At 52.1% G+C, this 20,712-nt stretch overlaps 6 protein-coding genes across 6 annotated transcripts; 4 read left to right on the top strand and 2 right to left on the bottom strand.

Moving 5' to 3' along the window:
* Nucleotides 1–161: 161 nt before the first annotated feature.
* Nucleotides 162–1,820, top strand: N0V89_008155 (uncharacterized protein; the record flags this gene model as incomplete). Its single annotated transcript, XM_056216913.1, has 2 exons — nucleotides 162–217; nucleotides 296–1,820. The coding sequence occupies 2 exons, from the start codon at nucleotides 162–164 to the stop codon at nucleotides 1,818–1,820; spliced, it is 1,581 nt and encodes a 526-aa protein (XP_056068469.1).
* Nucleotides 1,821–2,229: 409 nt separating this feature from the next.
* On the top strand, nucleotides 2,230–4,196 carry N0V89_008154 (uncharacterized protein; the record flags this gene model as incomplete). The annotated part of the gene is made up of 2 exons (XM_056216912.1): nucleotides 2,230–3,324; nucleotides 3,372–4,196. 2 exons carry the CDS (start codon nucleotides 2,230–2,232, stop codon nucleotides 4,194–4,196), a joined length of 1,920 nt encoding a protein of 639 aa, XP_056068468.1.
* A 492-nt stretch (nucleotides 4,197–4,688) lies between these two features.
* CAP1 (F-actin-capping protein subunit alpha) lies at nucleotides 4,689–5,728 on the top strand (the record flags this gene model as incomplete). Its single annotated transcript, XM_056216911.1, has 4 exons — nucleotides 4,689–4,742; nucleotides 4,789–4,807; nucleotides 4,894–5,155; nucleotides 5,248–5,728. 4 exons carry the CDS (start codon nucleotides 4,689–4,691, stop codon nucleotides 5,726–5,728), a joined length of 816 nt encoding a protein of 271 aa, XP_056068467.1.
* Nucleotides 5,729–10,138: 4,410 nt separating this feature from the next.
* N0V89_008152 (uncharacterized protein) lies at nucleotides 10,139–11,921 on the bottom strand (the record flags this gene model as incomplete). The annotated part of the gene is made up of 3 exons (XM_056216910.1): nucleotides 10,139–10,284; nucleotides 10,339–11,849; nucleotides 11,899–11,921. 3 exons carry the CDS (start codon nucleotides 11,919–11,921, stop codon nucleotides 10,139–10,141), a joined length of 1,680 nt encoding a protein of 559 aa, XP_056068466.1.
* Nucleotides 11,922–14,737: 2,816 nt separating this feature from the next.
* On the top strand, nucleotides 14,738–16,215 carry N0V89_008151 (uncharacterized protein; the record flags this gene model as incomplete). The annotated part of the gene is made up of 4 exons (XM_056216909.1): nucleotides 14,738–14,780; nucleotides 14,835–14,938; nucleotides 15,068–16,137; nucleotides 16,191–16,215. The coding sequence occupies 4 exons, from the start codon at nucleotides 14,738–14,740 to the stop codon at nucleotides 16,213–16,215; spliced, it is 1,242 nt and encodes a 413-aa protein (XP_056068465.1).
* Nucleotides 16,216–17,157: 942 nt separating this feature from the next.
* Nucleotides 17,158–19,652, bottom strand: N0V89_008150 (uncharacterized protein; the record flags this gene model as incomplete). The annotated part of the gene is made up of 5 exons (XM_056216908.1): nucleotides 17,158–17,423; nucleotides 17,491–17,840; nucleotides 18,135–18,678; nucleotides 18,765–18,976; nucleotides 19,072–19,652. 5 exons carry the CDS (start codon nucleotides 19,650–19,652, stop codon nucleotides 17,158–17,160), a joined length of 1,953 nt encoding a protein of 650 aa, XP_056068464.1.
* Nucleotides 19,653–20,712: the final 1,060 nt, after the last annotated feature.

Raw genomic sequence — 20,712 nt, 5'->3', positions numbered from 1 at the left:
CGCCCGCATTTGGCGGGGCAGGGCAGGAGCTACCCTGACTAAGGAGGGACACGCGCCGTCCTGGTGCGCGACACACGACCTCAACACCATTCACGCGTCGGCTTCACTTATGCGTCATGCATGCGTGACAAGAGCGTTCCACTTCACAGACACTCGCCAACATGCCTCAGCACCGCGGATTCATTCCCGACGCGATGAAGATCTCTGGTGACAACGCGTAGGCGGCCCGCTGCGCACCTCACCTCGCCTTCTCGTCGTTGTGGTGACGTCCAAGGTACTGACATTGCACCTGCAGGGCACTACCTAGCGATGCATACATTCCCCCCACCAGCTTTACGCCGATCAATCGGCCTGGAGCGCAGCTTGTGACCCCGCAGCACCTTGCAAGCTCGCCGAGTACTGACCAGACGGGGACTACCAACAGCACGGGACAGCGTAAACAACATCATCCTATCATTGCACAATATCTCGGCCTGGGTGCAAGCAAAGGGCCTTCGCATCTGGAGAAGCTCGTACCTGCGCTGCCTTCGGCGCCTTCCAAGAAGCAAAAGAGGAATCGGAAGGCGCACAATGGAAGCAGTCCTACTAATCCGGCTCAATCAAAGCCTGAGATATCCAAACAGAGACGCATCCCCGATGGCAATGTGGGCTTTCGAGTCACGAAAGCGTCCCCAAACGGTGGTAGGGCCTTTCTCAAAAGCTTGACTGCCTCCAGTGTTTCGCCCACTGCTACTGAACATTGTATCGGCCCACCTAGTGAATACAGCGAGCATGTCGAGGAAGCGCGGCGGTCTCTTTATGATGCTAATGCGACTTCAAAGCGCCCTGCTCGACTGTCAAGTGACACCGGTACTACTACACTGACTCAAGCTTTGGCAGCCCTCACCAATTCTTCGCCTAGGTCGTCTTGCACACTCGTCACCTCCAATGCGAGTCGTCAACAACCTTGCTCCGAGGACTGGAGCCAGGGCACTATTGCAGCTGACGAGTTCTTTGACGATGTCTTCGATTCAATGGATCTGGATAGCACGTTTGACCCACCTGTACCTAATACGCAACCTTCAGACGCCCAGAATTTCTTATCCCACCCGCATCTCGCAGATAGCTCGGCTACCATCTGCGAGGATGACGACTTTTGGCTTTCAACACCCGAACTAACAGACGATTTCAGCTCTTCTCTTCAATCGAATGAAAATATGAACGCATGTAATCTGGGACTGGTCGGTAAAGGCTTCGCTGCTCACAGTTCTGTCGAAAGCAGCAATGTATCAGAGCCATCCGGCAAATTCAATTCGCCAGTTACACGAAAGACTGAAGCTTTCATGTCGAAAGCAGCAATGAGCAGGAGCCATACGACTGATCGCAAGCCCATCGTTAGGTCTCGGTTCCCAGATCAAGTCCTGGATCGCTCGCCCATCATCGGCTTGTCGTCGAGATTGCTGTTAAGGACTAGTTTCCGCGTCGGTGAAGCGATCAGTCAAGCTGCCAAAGCGACAAAGCAAGGGCAGAACCTTATGTTCGAGCTCTACGCAAGAGTACTCTCCTCGGAACGCGATGCAGTCAAGCAGCACTTCGTCTTCTCGGACATATTCCACAAGCGACCGCCTTACCTGAAGGGTGAATACGACGCAGCCATCTGGAAGCAAGTGGAGCTCTTCAACTACGATAGCGGTCGGTTTCTCTCAAAAGCGGAGATGTGTCGATGCATTGGTCAGATCAGACGCAACGAAAAAGATCAGACGTGGGTCATGGTGGTCCTCAACATCTGGGAGGCGACGTGGGAAGATATTGACTGGGTGGCAGGCATTGTCAAGTCGTGACGATCAAAGTGCTTTCGACGAACAGTTCATGGATGCAAAACAATCTTACAGGGTGATTTGGTTTGGTACGATGTTCAACATGGTATGGGGGCCGGCCAGGTCAGGAGCGGCAGCACGCCCATTCATTCGGAACTGCTGGTAATGTATGGTTTGACCTCGATAATTGCAGCCTCGGTTGCGCTCCATTCCTGATAGAATCTTGAAAACGCGTGTTAATTTTATTGGTACTGGTGCGCTTGTAAGGCCTAATGTGTAAGCCAAATCACGTGCCGCTCCTGAGCACTTTCCCCGCCCATGGCATCGTGCAACCGCAGAAGGTCGACTGCCCAACTGCAACTGTCTGATATGTTCCCTGCCTCCGATTGCTTTCGCTATATGCCAAATTCGCTACGAAGAGTCAAAATCCGCCATGACGCCAACGGTGGTGGGCGATACCATACTTGAGTCCGCCGACGAGTGCGACCAGCCCGCGCCTGGCCTCAAGCCAGTACGCACCCCTCAGAAGTCGAAGTCGCCCAAGGCACGCTCGCTTTCCGATAGCACGCCGCACCTTGAACCGTCGCCCAAGTTCCACGAGCCCCTCCGCACGTCCAAGGATGACCACACGATCATCGCGAGCCCGCGCACGCCCCGGCGTCCTGAGCTCCTCTCCAGAGGACTGTCGCTGCAGATGCCCTCCCGCGAGATGCCCATGCCCAGTCCCGCACACTTCGCAGCGCGAGTTCCTCTTTCACCGCAGCTAGATTCCCGCAACACGTACGCTTCGCCTGCTTCACTTCTTCCACGTCGATCGCGCGGCGCCGAGTTCTCGAGAGCCTGCACCAACCTCCACCACTCAACCCTCGCCGACCAGTCTTCGCCCGACTCGTCGCCCACAATCACACAAAAGGGCATGATGATCCCTTCTCGCAAACCGCGGGGAAACTCGATGGTGTTGGACGCGCCCAACATTGGCTTCCAATCATGGGGAAACGGCGACAGAACCGCCGCGTCGAGCTCTGTCGGCAGCATTAACATGCTCGGATCGGATGATTCTAGTAGCGCATCTGACGAGGGAGATCTAATGGATCCGGACGACAATGATGATCCCATGTTGATGACTCCCCAGGCTATCAAGAACCCGCCATTCGGGGGCCCGCCTGTAGGAAACAGCCCTGGCATGTGGTCAAACATGTTTTCCCCAGGACACATCCCGACTTTCATGAGCATACAACGTGCGCGATTGCGCAAAGGTCGAAGTAGAAAGAGCTCCAGCTCCGCCAGCGGTCACAGCTCCATGGCGAGCCCAGGGCCGACGTCACCGCCAAATGGCAAGAGTGAAGGCTACCTTGCGCGGGAAACTGCTATACGAAAAGCGGGGTCGGCTTCGCGTCGAGAGAGTCTATCGCTTTTCACCAACGATCTTCATATTTCCTCTGGCAACGACAGCGGGGACGAGGCAGTTACCATGCCGCAAACGCCAGGCGTTGTGCGCAGAGCTGTCACACGGAGAGGGAACTTGCTAGTGAGTGAATTCGACAGAGCTGCAATTGTCCACGCTAACCATTATAGCCAAAATCGCGACAATTTGGCCGGATCAGAGCGGAATTGATAGAAGAATCTGCACCTGTCGATAGCGAGTTTCGCCGTGAAGCCGAGATCATTCGTCAAGTACGTGAGAGTGATGCGGACCCGAGCACAGCACAATCGTCACCAAACCTGCTACCCACCGTGCCCGGCCTTGATGGACCATTGGAGGGCGTACCTGAGGAAGAGAGCGAGAGCGGCATGAGCTTGGACAGCTCCACTACGAAGGGTTTATTCGCTGCTTTTGGATTACAGAAAAACAGTAACGGTCGAGACTTCTGGCAACGCGATGCTCCGGCCCAAACGCCGCCTCCCCCTTCCTTCCCACGAGCTGGTTCTTCGGCTGTCAGCGAAGACATTAGCATGGATTCACCAACTGTCTCGTCGACCTCTACTTCTCTTCCATCAGGTACGGCTACTGCAAACTCCGATGGTTTTGTCCATCCCGGCTCCGTGTCACGCTCGTCAACGCCACAACCTCTTGCTCCATTGACTGCAGCCGATGGGCTGAAGAAATCCAGTAAACGACGTAGGGACGATGATCTGGATGAGTACTCGATTAAACGGCGAGCTGTATCTCCTGGTCTCAGCGTCCACAACAGTCCTGTTCTGTCACAGTCTCCAGCAAACCGCGACCTGTGGGGTTCTGCGAAGCTGACCAAGGAGCCATCCAGTGGGGCTGTTGTCAGTGGTGAGAGATCGAACAGCGGAGGGAGTATCACTATGACGCCGTCTTTGGGGCCCAAAAGGATCGGATTGCAGGGCATGACCGATACGAGCGATGGCTTAATGAAGATGAGCATCGAGTGAAAGGTATTGTTGTGGAATGGCGAATTTCTCTTCTTTGTAAAGTCTAGGGCTGCTGTATCTCGAGCGTGGAGTTTTGGTAGGAAACAGGGATAAGAAATCCCAAGCATAACGGCCATAGGCTTCTCACACAATTAATATACCCAGAGCCACGAGCTCATCGAACAGTGGTCTTCACACTTGTTTGTCATCTCACACCCAGACATACTACTTCGCACTGTCGTCTCTTCCCGCCCCTCATTGGAGCGATGATTGTAGGCGTTGCTATTGTTGCTCTTGGATAGGTACCTTAGTTTCCACGTTGATACTCACAGGTGCCGCGGCCAATGACATAATGGGGTTTGGGGGCTGGCAGACCCCTGCTGGACCCCTCGCCAAGCGGACGTTCCCGCATCAACGACGACCTCCAAACGCCGCAGGCACTCGCGATTGCTAGCTTACAGCAACACTCAGTACCGGTTCATCTGCGTTCTTGTACAAAATTAGCTCAACATCATGTCAAGAACGGAAGCCCTCTCTTCCTTCATTGAGAGTGCCCCACCAGGAGAGGTAAGTCGCTCTCACACCCCGCCAGACCTACCCTAACACCTCATAGCTCAACGACGTAACGAAAGGTACGCGTACCTACCTCCTCATATGCCTCTATTCCTATACACGCGCAGAAAACCGCTCACGGAATGTCTTCTCTGACGTTGCATAGCAATCAAAAACATTCTCGGCGAGGACTCGGTACAGAGCGAGCTCGAGCCCGCGTTTCAGAAACACAACGAAGAGCAGTTCTCCTTGGTCAAGCTCCCGGGTAGCAATGACAGTGTCATCGTTAGCTCGTACAACTCTCTGGGCGAGAGACGTTACTACGACACGGAGAACAACAGCTCCTTTGCATATGACCATGCAAGCTTGGGCGAAGAGGCGAGCGACGTGCGGAGCTATACGCTAGAGAGTAACCACGAGGATCTTGTGTAAGACACGATGTGCCCGGCAATCACGTCCACATATTCACACTGGTGTGTATCATTGCTGTACAGAGCAAACAGCTGACAACGATATACAGAAAGGGCTTACTCAAGACCCTCCGAAGCCACGGCACAGAGCACTACCCCGAATACAACATTGGCGTCTACCCCACCAACGACGACTCGCAAATCGCACTCCTCACCGTCGCCTCCAAATACTCGCCCGCGAACTACTGGAACGGCCGCTGGCGCTCGTCATACCTGTACACCCCCTCCTCCTCCACTCTGACCGGCACCATTTCCGTCGACGTGCACTACTACGAGGACGGCAACGTGCGACTGCTCACGACGAAGAAGGTCAACGCGAAGGTTGGCGGGGGCTCGTCGGCGGATGTTGTCAAGGCTATTGCGCAGGCGGAGAGGGCGTATCAGGAGGATTTAAACAAGGCGTTTGGAGGTCTCGCGGAGGGCGCATTCAAGAGCTTGAGGAGGCAGTTGCCGATCACAAGGCAGAAGATTGAGTGGGAGAAGATCAGTGGATATCGGTTGGGGCAGGATATTGGTGGGGGTAGGCGGTGATGGGATGGGTTGTAGTGACGGGTAGATGCCGGGCCGTATGATATGATTAATCACGAGTGGATCTCGGGATACTATCATGAACGGCGCTGAGATATGTTCATGTTCATGTTCAAGGTCTTGCAACGTCGGCTCGTGAAATCGCTGTTCCCGCTCTGTGACTCCGAGAAGCAAGCATGTGAGTCTTCGAGCTACTCAATTGTTCTTAAGTAAGCTCGCATCGCCCTGGTCTACAGATGCGGAAAGCAAGCGGTCCATAGTACCGCACGACTCGGATATCGCAATGTTGCTAATTGTTCTGTGGTCCTTTTCGACGCCAGACTTTCGGGATAATGGGGGCAGAGGAGCGCGAGCCGGATGATGTTTTCTGTAGTGCTTCAAACGCGCATCCTGCCGTTTGAACATCTGCGGACAGTCCTGGCATGGATAGATCGCTTCCCCTCCCCCATGCTTTTGCCTTCTGTGTCTAGCTAGATTTCCCTTGCGATAGTCTCCTTTGTACGTTTCGCCGCAGTCGGGACAGAGAACAGAATCGTGAACAGAAGATGACGACGGGCAAGGCGACGCACTGTGATCACGGTAATCCTGATGAGGCACAGTCAAAAGATGCTCACCCACTACGGCCATCTCTTGACGTTCGAGGCGTGACCTTATCGTACCGGCTGTGTGGATCTACTAGCGTATCGGTCAGTCGACATCGCAGAAGAAGTAAACGAACTCACAAGATCGTTCCCGGGGAGAATAGACGATGGTTCATTCAGGCGCGATGCACCTAGATTCGAATTTGTATCTTCAGAATCGGAGTCGACGATTAGCTCATATGGTGTTTTATAAGCTGGGTATATGTGTTCAGGCCAAACTGGGGTAGCAACACCAATTGTAGCGCCGATGTTGTCTGCATGCACAATAACATAATGTCAGAGAAAACACGATACGGCACACATACAGAGACTTGCCTCTTGCTGTAAGATCAGGAGCATTTGTGGGATTGACCAGATCATACACCTGCATCCATTGTTTTCCAGTTGCTTCTGTGCCTCGTGCCTGTTTTCGAGGAGTGATGCACCTCTCGCCCTTATACCCATGTCCTTGTTCGAAGATGTCTTTGTCCGTGAAGTGGTCGTTACACGTGGAACATAGTTTGAGAAACTCTACGTGACGAGCGCGATCCATATGTCGTCGGACCTCAGCCATGTTGTCAACGCTGAGGCCATGGCATGAAAACTCAGAAGCGCCCCGATCTTGCTCTCCTTGACGTACTGGGCAGTTGAAGGGGCGTTTTGGTAGGGTTTGGCTGTCGCTGAGCGCGGATTGTGGTCGCGTCGTCCCATATTGATCGACCGGGCTGTGTGGGCGCCCCACTTGCATGTACGAGGCATGCCGCGAGGACTCCCCGTAACCGATCGATCCAAGGTGGGTACCTGCTGGGTGGTAGTCCTCATGATTGCAATTCGTAACGCTGTACTGATATGGAGCATAAGGAAGCGTGGGCATCGGCGAAGAAGTGGCAGGCTGTGAAGTATACGCTAGCGCGCTCGGAGGGGCTGTCGAAGAAGCAATTGCTTGACCCTAAAATTTGAGTCTTCAATTATGTATCCATTCATTGCACGCATAGGGAAACGTACATGGTTCATTTGAGACGCATAGTCATTGAAATATCCGGCGGGCTCGGATTCAGAATTGACAGGGTATGTGGAATTCGTGAATACGTTAGGCGATGGTCCTATTCCTTGTTGCTGATAACCACTGTAGAAAGACGAAGGACTAGGCGATGTAATGGGTTGATACAATGGCTCGAGTTGAGATGTTCCAGTCGACGGAGACAAAGGTACTTGTTGCTCATATTGAGAGGAGGACGAGGGATCGGGCCACCGTTCCTCCATAGCACATTGAGGGACGCACGAGCAGAGCGAAATGAAGGACTGGAGTACGTTCCATTGCGGGCATGAGGGGCATTTAACGTGTCAGTCTCGGATGTGATTGGCTCATATATGCGTGGTTGTCGAGTTGTCGAGTTATGTCTTGCGGATTTGCCCAGTTGTCTAGATGCCTTGTTGCCTGAACCTTCGAAGCGATGCGATTGACCAGTAAAGCCTTGCAAGCGACACTTCTGTAAGCCCATTATGCTTTAGTGGTCGTCATTGGATAGCGAATGTCAGCATGCGCATGTCTGCCGAGGTATTGTAGAACACGCCTTCTACCCTTTTCCAGGTTAAAGAGCTGTCAGGTACTAAAAAATACTGCCAAAATTGCTCGTCAATAAAAGAATGCATGGAGTGGTAGTCCAGTATCTGGGCCAAGGCGAGAGAGCATGGTAATTGCATGTGTACGGAAGGGAATTAAGCTGTCACTGCGCGACCCGACAAGTATGCACCAATGCATGAGCAACTAGCGCCTCGCATTGAACGCATCTTTCTACACGTGCCTGTGTGATCGCATCTCTCAATAGACACACGTCTTGTAGTATGAATCCAGCCAAGCGCGCACCTATGCAGCTACGTAACCCGGCAATTGATCGCGTCTCGTGATTGTTGCGACGCACTCTTTGGCTCCTTATTGCCGTATGTGAAGGCAAGTGAAGCTGTTTTGAGTCTGGAAACGGCACTAGGAGGGCAAAGGTCTGAACAGAGGTTGGCAATTGCATAGCTGAAGTATTCTATAGCCCTTCTATGAGATCTCGTACACTCCGCTGTTCAATGAGGTTACAACCACCGAGTTCACAAAATTGACCGACCCCAGCCAAGCAAGGACGGTCAGACCAGCACAGCCGTATCTTATACCTACCTTTAGAAGTCGCTTCTGGTAAGCAAACAAGGAATGGGGGTTAGCTCCAAGGGCCTATGAAAGATCAGACTAGTTGCATGATCGTTAAACTATTGTATTATGTTTGCTCTTTTGTGACGTGATCGTGCTATGGCGGGTTGAGCTGGAAGACTCGCAGGCTACTCAGGACGAAGTTGTTGCGTCTAAGGCGCTAATTATTTCTTCGAAATTATGAAGAATTGCGTGAGAAGTGCCTGCTGAGCGTTGGTAGCGTTGTATACTGATATGGAGGATAAGGATGTGTGGAGGAGTACGGGAGATGTAGAAGAAGAGAACACGGCCACGTGTGATGTTGGTGTTTACTGGTGGTGGAAGATGCGGAGCTATGGGAAAAGGGGTTGTTATCATGGTATGTCGTTCGGAGTGAGTCTGCACAAGTGCTACATAACGGACGTTGACTAGAGTAATAGAAATCGAGCTTTCCGCCCTGCCACTGGATATGTCCGGTCGAAGTAGAGGCAGATCCAACGAGTAGTAGCAAATCAAGTGAATGTAATTTTGTAACATTCGAAGAAGTACACCGATACGCGTTATCATGTTCGGGCCGTATGAGGATGACACTAATCTTGTAGAGAGCAATTACTATGATCGTTATCTTCAGATGGCATAGCGTCCTTTGAACACATAATACGCTAAGGATAGTATTTCCCGTAATGGCCATCTTGATACCGCTCCAAGTCCCTCACAGTGTATGTATCCCAAGCCGAAGGGCAGGTAAAGACATAGACCACTACTCCACGTTGGTTTTCGCCTGGAGGCACAATCAGTCAACGAAACACCTTAGAGCTGTGTGCAAAGATGCTAGATACTTACGTCCATGTCGCCACTTATGAGTCGCCCATGCACCCTGAATAAACATTTGTGGAATAAGCTGCGCCAAATGTTTACGCTCCATAGAAAACGCAATCAGTGCAAGAAAGATGGAAAGATCTCCTTTAAGCCCTCCATATCCTTCATACGTTTGGGCTGACGGCAGCTGGTTGGTCCCGGGAAGTAACATCGCCGGCCATCTTTGATCGTTCCGCTGCACTCTGAGAGTGTGCTCTTTGCCCGCATTAGTAACATAGGAGCTATAGTCCCTCTCGTCCCAGTCGAATGAGAGGGGATGCCAAGCTTCATTAGCTGGAGGAGATGTTGCGTCACCACGAAGGACATGAAAACCAAATCCGCTGCTGTAATATAACGAGGAGGTTTGGAAATGGCATGACCCTTGAGGTGGCCCAGAATCATTCAATCTTTGTATGCTTTGGCCATTGCAGTACCACCATATTCCTGTTGCACCGGCACCATGGAGTCGCTCGTTGCGACCAAGTTCGGTGGAGGGTTGCCAAATACCAAGACGGTCATAAGTAGCTGCGATATCTGGGCTTTCACGGATTTCATCTATTCGAAATATATATGAAACGCCGTGGCCCTAGTCTATATCAGTATGTTCTCCATGTGTAACAGTATAGCCTCTCCGGCTACTTACATGTGTAGGAGCTGACGGCGCTTCTTTTGGCTGGTCGCTGCTCACCTTCGTGGTGGGATTTAACGACCTAATTTGAGAGAAGTGAGTACAAGCCTTCAGTGGTAATGGTGAGAGTAATCTCACGGTGGGTTCTCAGGTCGCTTATCATGGAGCTGGGCTGGATCATCGGACGTGTGCTTATCCCAGACTTTTTCCATATTAGCCTCGGTATCAGCATCAGGATTTGTCCCGCGACTTGGATCATGACCAGTGGCCAACGGAGTAGCTGAAAGTACACATCAGCATGAGCCATCGTATCAGATATGTGCAATGAACGTACTCTGAGATGTTATTTCATTCGTTGTCTTTGGATTGATGGAGTCATAAAGCTGCTGCCATTGCTTCTCTTTCCCTTTCGGTCCAATCGCCGTTATATAAGGTTTGTTACAGTTCCGGCCATGCCACATCTCAAAAGCTGTCTTGTCAACTACATGCTCGTTACATGTGGGGCATAATTCTAGGAATGATACATGGCGAGCGCGCTTCATGTGGCGTCGAACCTCTGCCAAGTTGTTGAATGTGGAGGTTTCACAAGAAAACTCCGAATCACCACGATCTTGCTCTCGTACCCGCACTGGACACATGAATGTGGTCTTGCTTGAGTCCGATTCATGAATAAGACTGCCTGATGCCTCCCGATCTCCTTGCTGGAGAGATGAAGAAAGCGTTTCCTGATGGATTCGGTCGACCGAAGAAAGTAAGGAGGGTTCTTCATCATCGCTGTGGGCGTTAGCACCAACATCAGTCTCACTCTCTGCGGTGGAGTCTTCATCGAGCCGCATGTATTCCCGGGGAACGACAAAGAGAGCAAGTTGTCGCATGTGAGATCCAACGTGTCTCTTGTACTGAGATGACGTGACTTGAATAGGTCCATCAGAAACAGTCTCATTTCCCGAGTCTCTCAGCTTTACCTCCCAGCTGTCGCAAAACGGACATTCAGAGGCGAGGTAGACATGCTGGACATGTCTTGCAGCTTCGCTAAGGGATTCAATCTGATCATTGGTTGCACTCGGTAAATGGAGTTGTATATGGGTCCGAAGATTGGCAATATCGAAGGATTCTTCTCCTGTACACAGCGGGCACTGCCGCCGAGATCGGTGATATGCTGCTTCATGTGCCATCCAAGACGCGGGATCCGGGAACAGCTTGAGGTCGCAGTCTTCAAAGGTGCAGACGTAAGGGCGTAAGTCTCTATACAGGTGCTTTTGCCATGTTTTCTCGGTAAGATTTCTCTGTATTAGATGACACAGCGGGCATTCGAACTCGATAGATCCGTTGGAAATAACGGCCAGAGTTGGAGGATAAGTATAAGAATCGTCTCGAGATCCGAGCGAAGATAGGGCTGATGACGCCTCGGATGACTTGTCATCAGATGGAGGCTCGGTAGCTGTAGTCGTGGGATTTAGGAAGGTTGATGCTGCTGTCATCTGGATCGTCGATGTGTCCTCTTCATTGTTCGTGCCCGATATCTCGGGAGGTAGCTCAAGCTTCCGCTGATGATCACGGACATAGCTCAGATAGCCTCTGCGCTGAGAGTTGGCCACACCGAGGCGTGTGCTCAGCCAATCCTTGTTGGCGTTACTGAGAAGAGGGAACTTCTCAAGTACATGCTTTATTTCGAAACTCGGATCGCTTTGAGCATACCTAGAGAGCGACGCTTTGGCAAATCTGTCTGTAGAAGTCGATTTGCGGATCATGATCGCGATTCGAAACAGACTCGTAATGGTAAATCTTGCAAGCTCAAACAATTCCTCGGCTTCTGACAGCAATGGCACTTCGGGAGAGAAGCCGCTGAAGATTACAAACTTAGTAAAAGAAAATAGCGAGTTAGCGGACTTACTCTGGTTCTTCGTCCAAAGACATTATTGCGAGGCTTTGCTCAGCGGCGGCCTGCCGGTTGATTTTAGCGCCAAGAGCAATATTAAGAGCTATACGGTGTGAGAATCGTAGGCACGACATTTCGAGAGTATCTTACTGCTTTGAAGTGACGTCGAAAGTGTGTTCAACAATTCTTTGAGCTGAGCCGCAACTTTTGGCGATTGCCTTAACCGATGTTCTATGGATGCGTACGATTGAGGCTTGTGGAAAGCACCTAGGTTGCCGGCCCATAATTTGAATCTTGCGACTTGATCCCTAACATCGTTAGGACGCAAGTTTGACCGATCCTGACAAGGACGAAAAGATAGAGACGAATGTAATTGTTCAAAAAGCTCAGAACATCCTATGGACAACAAAGCAATTGTTTGCGTCATGGCGAGAAGAACAGTATTGTAAAAGTAAAGACCACCATCAGGATGACCATAACGTGAAGCTCGATACTTGTGGCGATGGGGACTTTCATATGCGCTCGTATTACCCCTCTTCCATACAACCAATCATTGTCCTGTGCAGGGGCTACCTTGACCGGTCGTTGGCATAGCATCGCTGGCATCGCTGGCATGCTTGTGTCTTATCATTCCTACTTCAAAGTCATTCGAATATCAGAATTCCAGCATGAGCGGTGTCGAGATTGCGGGATTGATTCTTGGGACCTTTCCAATCCTGATACAAGCGCTTGAAAAGTATCGCGCTGGGGCGGATATGCTTGACGACTGGTGGCGTATTCAGCGGGCGTATATAAAATGCGAACAGGAGCTCAAGTACCATCACATTCTATTCGAAGAGAATCTCGAACGGCTCCTTCTACCACTTGTGGTAGACGACATTGAAAGAGAAGATCTGATTAGAAATCCAGATACTGAGGCATGGGCGAGCGCGGAGCTGGAAACACGACTCAAGCAGTGTTTGCCCAGGTCATACGATGTTCTACTTGGTATCATTGTCAACATAAGTGAGGAGATCGACTCACTAAAGAAGGATCTCGGCTTGGACAACCCGACGACAAAAGTAAAACTAGATCAGGTGCGTGCTGAAGCATTCCTTCGCGCAACATTTAAGATCATTTGCATAATACTAAACTGACCAGCATCGCCGACTCGTCAAAGGGAAAAAGCCTCGATCATATCTCTTTAGTCTCGACCATTTCAATTTCCAATCAATGCGTATCAGGTTCGCGTTGAGCAGGAGCTCACGAGATCGCATTTTCGCGCAATTGCAAAAGGCGAACGATCAATTACGAAATTTGTTACAAAGTACTGATGACGTGGCACTGGCTCGAAAGCACAATGGAGTTGCCAAGAGTTATTTGGGAGAAGGAGTTGCGGAGTACTCGAACTTTGTCTCCCGGCTCTACACAGCAGTGTCAAACGCATGGAAGATACCTCAATGTGGTTGCGCAAGCCATGTTGCAAGTCTTCAACTACAAGAGGCTCCAGAAACCAGTTCGACGGTTTTTAATGTCTTGTTTAACATGGGAAATGACCATCTGCACGACGGCTGGAAGGGTACTAGGATCGAAGTTCTACCCCAGGAGGAGGCATCGAAACCTCGAAAAGACCAGAAAAGCGTGCGAATCGCAGGAGCCCCTGTACAAAATTCCGCACAAGCACGACAAGATCAAGGAACTCGAATCGCGAATTTCTGCTCATCTCTGCAGTCACCATGTTCTCCTTGTATTGGATACCTGAGAGATGATCAACATCGCTTTGTCGTATATCCTCATACCGCAACATCAACTCCTGCCAACAAGTCGGCTCTTACGCTAGGGACACTACTCCGAACCACCGACTCAATACAATTTAGTCGCACGAAGCGCTATAAAGTTGCTCTTGCGCTTTCCTGTTGGCTTATTCAATTAGGCGCGACACCATGGTTGGACTCTCCGCCACAACACGCGTTCGTTTTCTTCCAGAATCCATGGGACCCTGGTAGTTTGACCTTCGAGCATCCGTATCTACGCCGCAACCTGTCCGACACACCTCATACATCGTTACGGGATGTTCTACGTAGCTTTGGCATCTGTCTCCTTGAGCTTTGCTTTGGCATTCCCTTCGAGAATACAATTTTCCGTAAGCAGATGTCGGGGGGCTTGAGCACCACAAAGTCTGGCTTGGATCACGCTGCAGCCATCCTGTGGAGCGAAACAGTAGGAGAAGAAGCTGGACCGGAGTTCCAAGGCGCGGTACAGTGGTGCCTTTACGCACACAACATCGATGAGATCAATTGGAGGAAGGAGATGGGAGGATATGTCATTGAGCCCTTACGACTTTGTCATCAGAGTCTGGTATGCTGAGTGGAATATGTGTGCTGATGAGCTAGCTTGCTACATTCTTCTACCTCTTTTACCAAATCAAGCTTGAAGTAATCATAACCAATTTCTGCCAAAGCAGTAGATCCTACTGTGGACATCTACTCCGAATCTGACATAGCGTAGGCATTCCAAGCCTTCGACAAAACTGTACGCAATGGCAGATTTGCACACGTAAGCCGTGGAAGTCATTCCGGAAGGGTGAATGGTAGAGGGGCCCAAAAGCGATCCAGCTTGCGATTGTAGAGGTGTGAATAAGTAGGTGGCGAACAATGCGTATACATTCACGGAGCTGTTGGTAGGGGTCAGTCAGCTGTCACCGACGCGACGCGCATGCCCCACAGCCACTGACATCCGTCATCCGTGGCAGCTCGGCGCCGGTGCGCTCTTCCGGCCCCTCCAACGTTGATCATCCATCACGCCGCCCGCATAAAACCGCTGGGCTCCTCTCGCTTCCTCCACAGCATCTGATATCCTCAAAAGCGCCGTCGAGATGCCGTTCTCAATTAACAATCCCCTGCCCTCGTCTATGAGAAGTGAGTTGTACACCACTGTCACTCTATGACGATGACGTCGCTAACAGCCTGCAGGCGAGTGTAGGAAGGCTGGCAAGATCTTAGCATCGTTCGTAGACCCGAGGCAGGCTTTTGGGCCTGACAAGATCATTCCTCCGCAGGTCCTCGCGAACGCGAAAGTACGTGAAGCTTGAGACATCAACACGTTTTGTGGAGCTTGCAAGCACCGAGACAGCCGAGCTTGGGTTCTCACAAGACCACCCGATCAGCGCAAAACACATGAACCGTGCTAATGTTTTGAAACACAGGGCCTCGCTATTCTTACAGTATTCAAAGCCGGTTTCCTCGGCACCGCGCGTTTCGGATCCGGCATAGTAGTCGCGAGACTCGCCGACGGCTCGTGGTCGGCACCCTCTGCTATCGGTACAATCGGCGGTGGTTTCGGCGGCCAGATTGGCTTTGAACTTACGGATTTCGTCTTCATTCTGAACGATGCGAACGCAGTCAAGACCTTCGCGCAGGCGGGCTCCCTCACATTCGGCGGTAACGTGTCGATAGCCGCGGGGCCTGTGGGACGCAATGCCGAAGCAGCCGGCGCGGCGAGCTTGCGCAGTGTGGCAGGCATCTTCAGCTACAGCAAGACCAAGGGCCTGTTCGCAGGCGTCAGTCTGGAAGGCAGTGGCATGATCGAGCGTAGGGACGCTAATGAAAAGCTGTACGGCCGTCGGTGGACTGCGCGGGAGCTGCTGGGCGGACAGGTGACACCGCCGCCCGCCGCAGAGCCGCTCATGCGCGTTTTGAACTCGAGGATCTTCGCGGGCGTGGCAGGCGCGAACAACGCAGACGCCATGTACAACGACATTCCCGTGTACGACGATGCGCACGACGACGTTGTCTGGAACGGCCGCCGCGGATCCGCAATGGGCGAAGGCGTCCGCACGAACCGCACAGGCTCTCTGAGCCAAGCCGACGACGAATACGTATACCGCGACCGACCATCGCGCGCTTCCACATGGCAAGACGATGTGTACGACCGCCAGCCCGCATCTGCCGGCATTAATCGCTCTTACTCCACTCGCGCGAACCCCAACGAAACCTTCGACCGCTTTGATAATAGGTCGAGCAGAGGCTCAGCTTTCGGCGATGACTTTTACGGTCGACAGGACACGAAGCCAGGACGGCCGACTGCGCCAAAACCTGTGTTCAGAAGGGATAGCATGAAGCCTGGGCAGGCGATTGCCAAGTTTACCTTCGATGCAGACCAGGAGGGAGATCTTGGGTTCAAAAAAGGGGAGATCATCACCATCGTTAAAAAGACAGAAAGCGAAGCAGATTGGTGGACAGGGCGGATAGGAGAGAGAGAGGGCATATTCCCAAGGTACGTCTCGCACGCAGGAGGCACAGAAATACAATTGAGGCTAACAAAGACAGCAACTACGTCGAGGTCGTTGACTAGAGGTGGACGAGCTCCGACCCCACTCCAGAAGAGAATGCCAACCCATTTGAGGATCCTCCCGCTTCGCCTCCTCGCCCCGCCGTTTCCCTTTCGGTGACTCCTGTTCCTTTCGCTCACCATACGACAAGACCTCATTCGGTTCCCGCTCGTCCACGCTCCCCTCACCCAGATCCTCCCCCGCCGAGACTTCACGCGAGACTTCGCCGTCTGTGGGACAGCTTTGCGCAAGGCTCAGGTTCTGGACTAGGCATGTGAAAATGCCGGCCTTCGCACGCTGAAGATACCTTATCTCTATCACTTCTCGTATTACGTTAGATTCCCCACCGCGGCCATCGACGCAACGTTCTTTCCCTTCGTTTGCAAATTGGTTACTCTATCGCTAGGGCATTGCTCGGCGTTGGATTTAGGGCTTGACTTGGATATTCCATTCTTAAGTGCAAAGTTTGGCGCTGGATAGAGTGTTTGTTGATTCGGCGTCCAAAGAGTTTATATCTTCAATGAAATTGTGCATACAAGAATGTTGGGAATTGTTAGGAACGAAGTGAGTGACAGTGGTATCAATGCTGAAACTATCAGTAGATTCGACGAGCTACGAAATTTCGACGCCCTTCGCCTATGACAAACACCCTACAGTCGAGACCGTTGGGCGCGATGACGTTCTTTCAAGGCCCATGTTCGACAACGACTTATTAATTGTCGGTTTCATATCATAACCACAACAAGCAGACCAACTTTGCAGAGACTAGCACTGCCCAGACCACCCTCTCGCCGACCTAAGCTCCAGACCAGAGCCGCAGGCTTATGAGGAGCAGGCCTCTACAGACATGACCGGTGTTAACACAACCTGCACCAAGTGAACCAGAATCCGATGTGAAGCATGCTCAGTCACTATCAGTTCTAGCTCCTGCCACCTGACCCATCGATCTTCTTCTTACCCGCACGCTAGGTCTCGCCCGTGCCACCAGTGCGTGCTGCGGGGACAGTGCTACTGGTGGAGGAAACATCGGCGGTAGGAGCATTGTCGGAGGGAGTCTCAGGGATGGGCGCGTTCTCGGGAACGTTCTCGGTGCCTACGGACCATGTTATATTTTCATTCTCACCAAAGAGCTTAGGTGACCTGCCGATAGGTCCACCAGTGTTGGTCGTGGTAGCAGATGCACATGCGAGGTCTCGCTTCTCCATGTCGGCATCTCTGGCGGCGCGCTCCTCTATCACGGCTATTTTATAGGTTGTCAGTGCTCGACATCGACTTATTAACAGGGGAAAAGTCCTTACTGTTGTGAAGCATTTCACTCCTCTGCTCTTGGTATCGCACAAAAGCTTTCTCCAGCTCTTCGTTCAGCATCGTGCTACTGCGCTCGTCGACTGCGAAACGCACGCGCTTCTCCTTGTGCTCGGAGGGGGGGTCTGTGGCGCTACGCTTCAGGCCTGGCTTTGCCGGGCGAGGCATCTCGACAAATTCCTCATTGTTGACGATGGAAATTGGGCTCGTCTTGTTGGCCGCAGTATTGGCGGCGGCTTTTGCAGCCTGCACGCTCGCCCTGCCAGGCCCCGTTGGCTTGACGCTGGCGAACTCAGCCATCCTCTCGATGATTTTCTCGGCAGCAAGTCGCGTGGCGTTGATGCTGGCAATCTGCCCAACACTCGCAGTCGAACCTTGCACGGACGGTACTCAGCCCGCATACCGCTCACTCGCCGGTGCACATCATCTTCCACCCAATGCAGCAGCTCGGACAGCGCGTCCTCGCGCGTACCGCAGATGTTGGTCTTGTAGATCAACTCCCAGTCACGGTAGATTGCGCCGTTGCGGTGTTTGACGTGGGTGTACCTGGTATATCGATAAGATATATACTCCATGTGGAGGAGTTTACGCCGAAGCCCCAGTGCTTAAGAGGCGCTTGGAGAAAGAGAAAGCTTACACGATCGGCGAAGCCCGGCACTCTTGATTCTGGAAGCGATCTGTGGGCGTGCTCGAGGTGATGATGTCGAAATGGTCGAGTTCCTCAGACTTGTAGTCTTTGCTGAAGAGGGCCCAGGCGTTTGCTGTGGGGTTTAGCTTGAATGGTATTAGGGAGGGATAGGGTAAGGCATACAGAGAATTGACTTCTTTATGGTAAGCGGGTCGCGGTGTTCGACGACGTACTGCCGACCGTGCGGAATTTTGGTAAAGTTGGGCCGAGAGTCGGTAGTGGCGGGCGGCATTTTCGAAGTCTTTGAGCGAGAGTTGGCTTGGGCTGGGGGGAGCGTTTGACATGTATGTATGGGCGCCGTCCGTGCCGTACTTCATGGAGTACGGGAGCATAGAAATGGCGAATTTCAACTCGTCGTTTGGGCCAGAGGTGCGAGGACCCGAGCAGGGCGTAAAGATATTCGGGCGAGAGTTGGGCGTTCCAGTCGATGTGCTCGCGATGTTCAAGTACTTCGGAATTGTGCCGTACTTCATGAGATACGCGTGAGTCAAGTCTGTTTTGTCGTAGTGGTATCTATAACAGACTAGGCGAGAGCTGTGAGAACAGGAATGGTAGGTCGGGTAGAGACTGTCGACGTACCTACACGTGGTTTCTCTAGCGGTGAGCACGCCCTTTGCAAGCGCGTCTTCGGAGCCATGGTTTTCGCATTGATCTTTGCGAGTGTAGGATTGGGGAGTTGCGGTACGGCCCAGGGTTTCTTCTGGCGTCCGGACGGTTTGGGAAGGAGAGGGTGCATCGAGAGTTGATCTTCTACGTGGATGAGGCGCTCATTCAGCAAGTAGTGTATCGAGCTTCAGACCTTATAGCTCGCGATTATCAAGGCGTGCGCAAAGCAAGGAGATCAGACCAAAGTTTCAACCTTGAAGCTCGACATCTTCCACGCTACAGCTTAGCCTGGTCATGGCCCGTAAGCACGAAATACCATCTGATCCCACATATATTGATCCATCCGTCACCACACAGACCGGCCTTGCTCGCCCTATCCAAAATGTCTTGAAACTGCTTCGTCCCATTGACGCCCACCGTTACCGACACCAGACCTTCGCGCTCTCCCTCTTGGCCCCGTATGAACCCCAGCCTCGCATTTGTGAAAGCCAACAAGTCCCTACTTCTCCCTACGCCAAACACCTCTTCCCACTGTCTAGCCGCAGCCTCGTGCCCCATATTACCCGGTGCGAGCCTCAAAACGCAGCCTTCCAGCGTGAGATGCGACGTGCGCTTCATGCCCTGCGAGTATCTCTCATAATCTGGGCCGCAAGCATGCCACGGCGAGAAGCGGTCCTTTAGCGGCGTAGGGTTTTCCTTAGTTGGGGCATGCGAATCCAGCTCAGCCATCATACCGCCTTCTAGTCCTTTGGGGTGGTACTGGGCGCATACAACATCGCCATGCTCGTAGCCCCAGATCACTTTGGAGAGATTGTTAGATTCGATGAAATCTCGCCTCTTTCTTGCGTCTTCGGTCTGCATTATGATCATGTAGCCGCCATCGTCGCGTTTGTCGAGAAGACGGCCAGCTGTTGTATTGGCCTGCAATGGGGATACGACTTCTATGATGTCGCCGCCGAGAGGAACTGTGCGATGTCAGATGATGGGGATGGACCCGTGAACATTGGTATATGTGTACCGAGGAAGTTCTTCAGCCCGAATTGCGCTACAGCTGGATCTTCGAAAATGACCTCCGTGCCTATCACATGAGTCTAATGTGTGGTTAGCTGCGAAATCATGTCAAATATCTTGCGTAGGCGTACGAGCTGGCGCCGCGCCTGCTCTAGGTCTTTGACTACCAATGCAATTTGTCGCAATCGTGTTGGCGCCGGCCCAAGCTTTGTAGGCATTTGAAGTTTGGATGTTCTCTCTGGCGTCGACATCGTAAGGCTCACTATAAATGTTCGTAATTGGATCAAGGAAGATGATGCATGATTATCGAGGCTCTACGTGCTGCTTACTCGCCCTGGATGAGCTGTACGCCTCGGTCTAGCTTTCCCCGCATCGCTGCCCCGGCAGAATCACCATCGGTCTTAGACTATGATTGCTGCCCTGCTTGAAAATCTGTTAGTGAGAGAGAGCCGGGAACGGCAATCCAGTTGCAATCGGCTCCTCTGGATAATAAGGGTTGTAGAGCTGCGGTTGTGCGGGCCATTTGCTCCATGAGAACACAGGCTGTCGTCCCAACTAGGTATAGTGGGAATCGGCCCGAGCACATCATCTGCTCGCGCTCCACCACATCCCTCTTCCCTTTACCTTGCCTTCATCAACATCAACTTACGGGCATTCCTCTCCTCGCCCACTTTGCAATGCTTCCGTAACAAATTTGCTTCCATGGCATCTGACCTTTCCACGCAATTGAAATGCTGAACTTTGTGGTGCAGTTACCACTGTTGACAAACGCCTGTTTACAAACACCATTCACAATCCGCCCATGGCCTTGAGTAATATATCTAGACGCTTGCGGTAGCCTTCTCGTTGCTGCCTAAGAATTTCCTCGGAAAATTACACGCTAGCTGCGACCTGCCCGACCGGTTGAGCC

The sequence above is a fragment of the Didymosphaeria variabile genome (genome assembly GCF_027946475.1).
Source record: "Didymosphaeria variabile strain IMI 356815 chromosome Unknown scaffold_6, whole genome shotgun sequence".
Taxonomy (NCBI): domain Eukaryota; kingdom Fungi; phylum Ascomycota; class Dothideomycetes; order Pleosporales; family Didymosphaeriaceae; genus Didymosphaeria; species Didymosphaeria variabile.
Note: the sequence above shows the minus strand (reverse complement) of the source record. Positions and strands in the feature narration are given on the sequence as shown.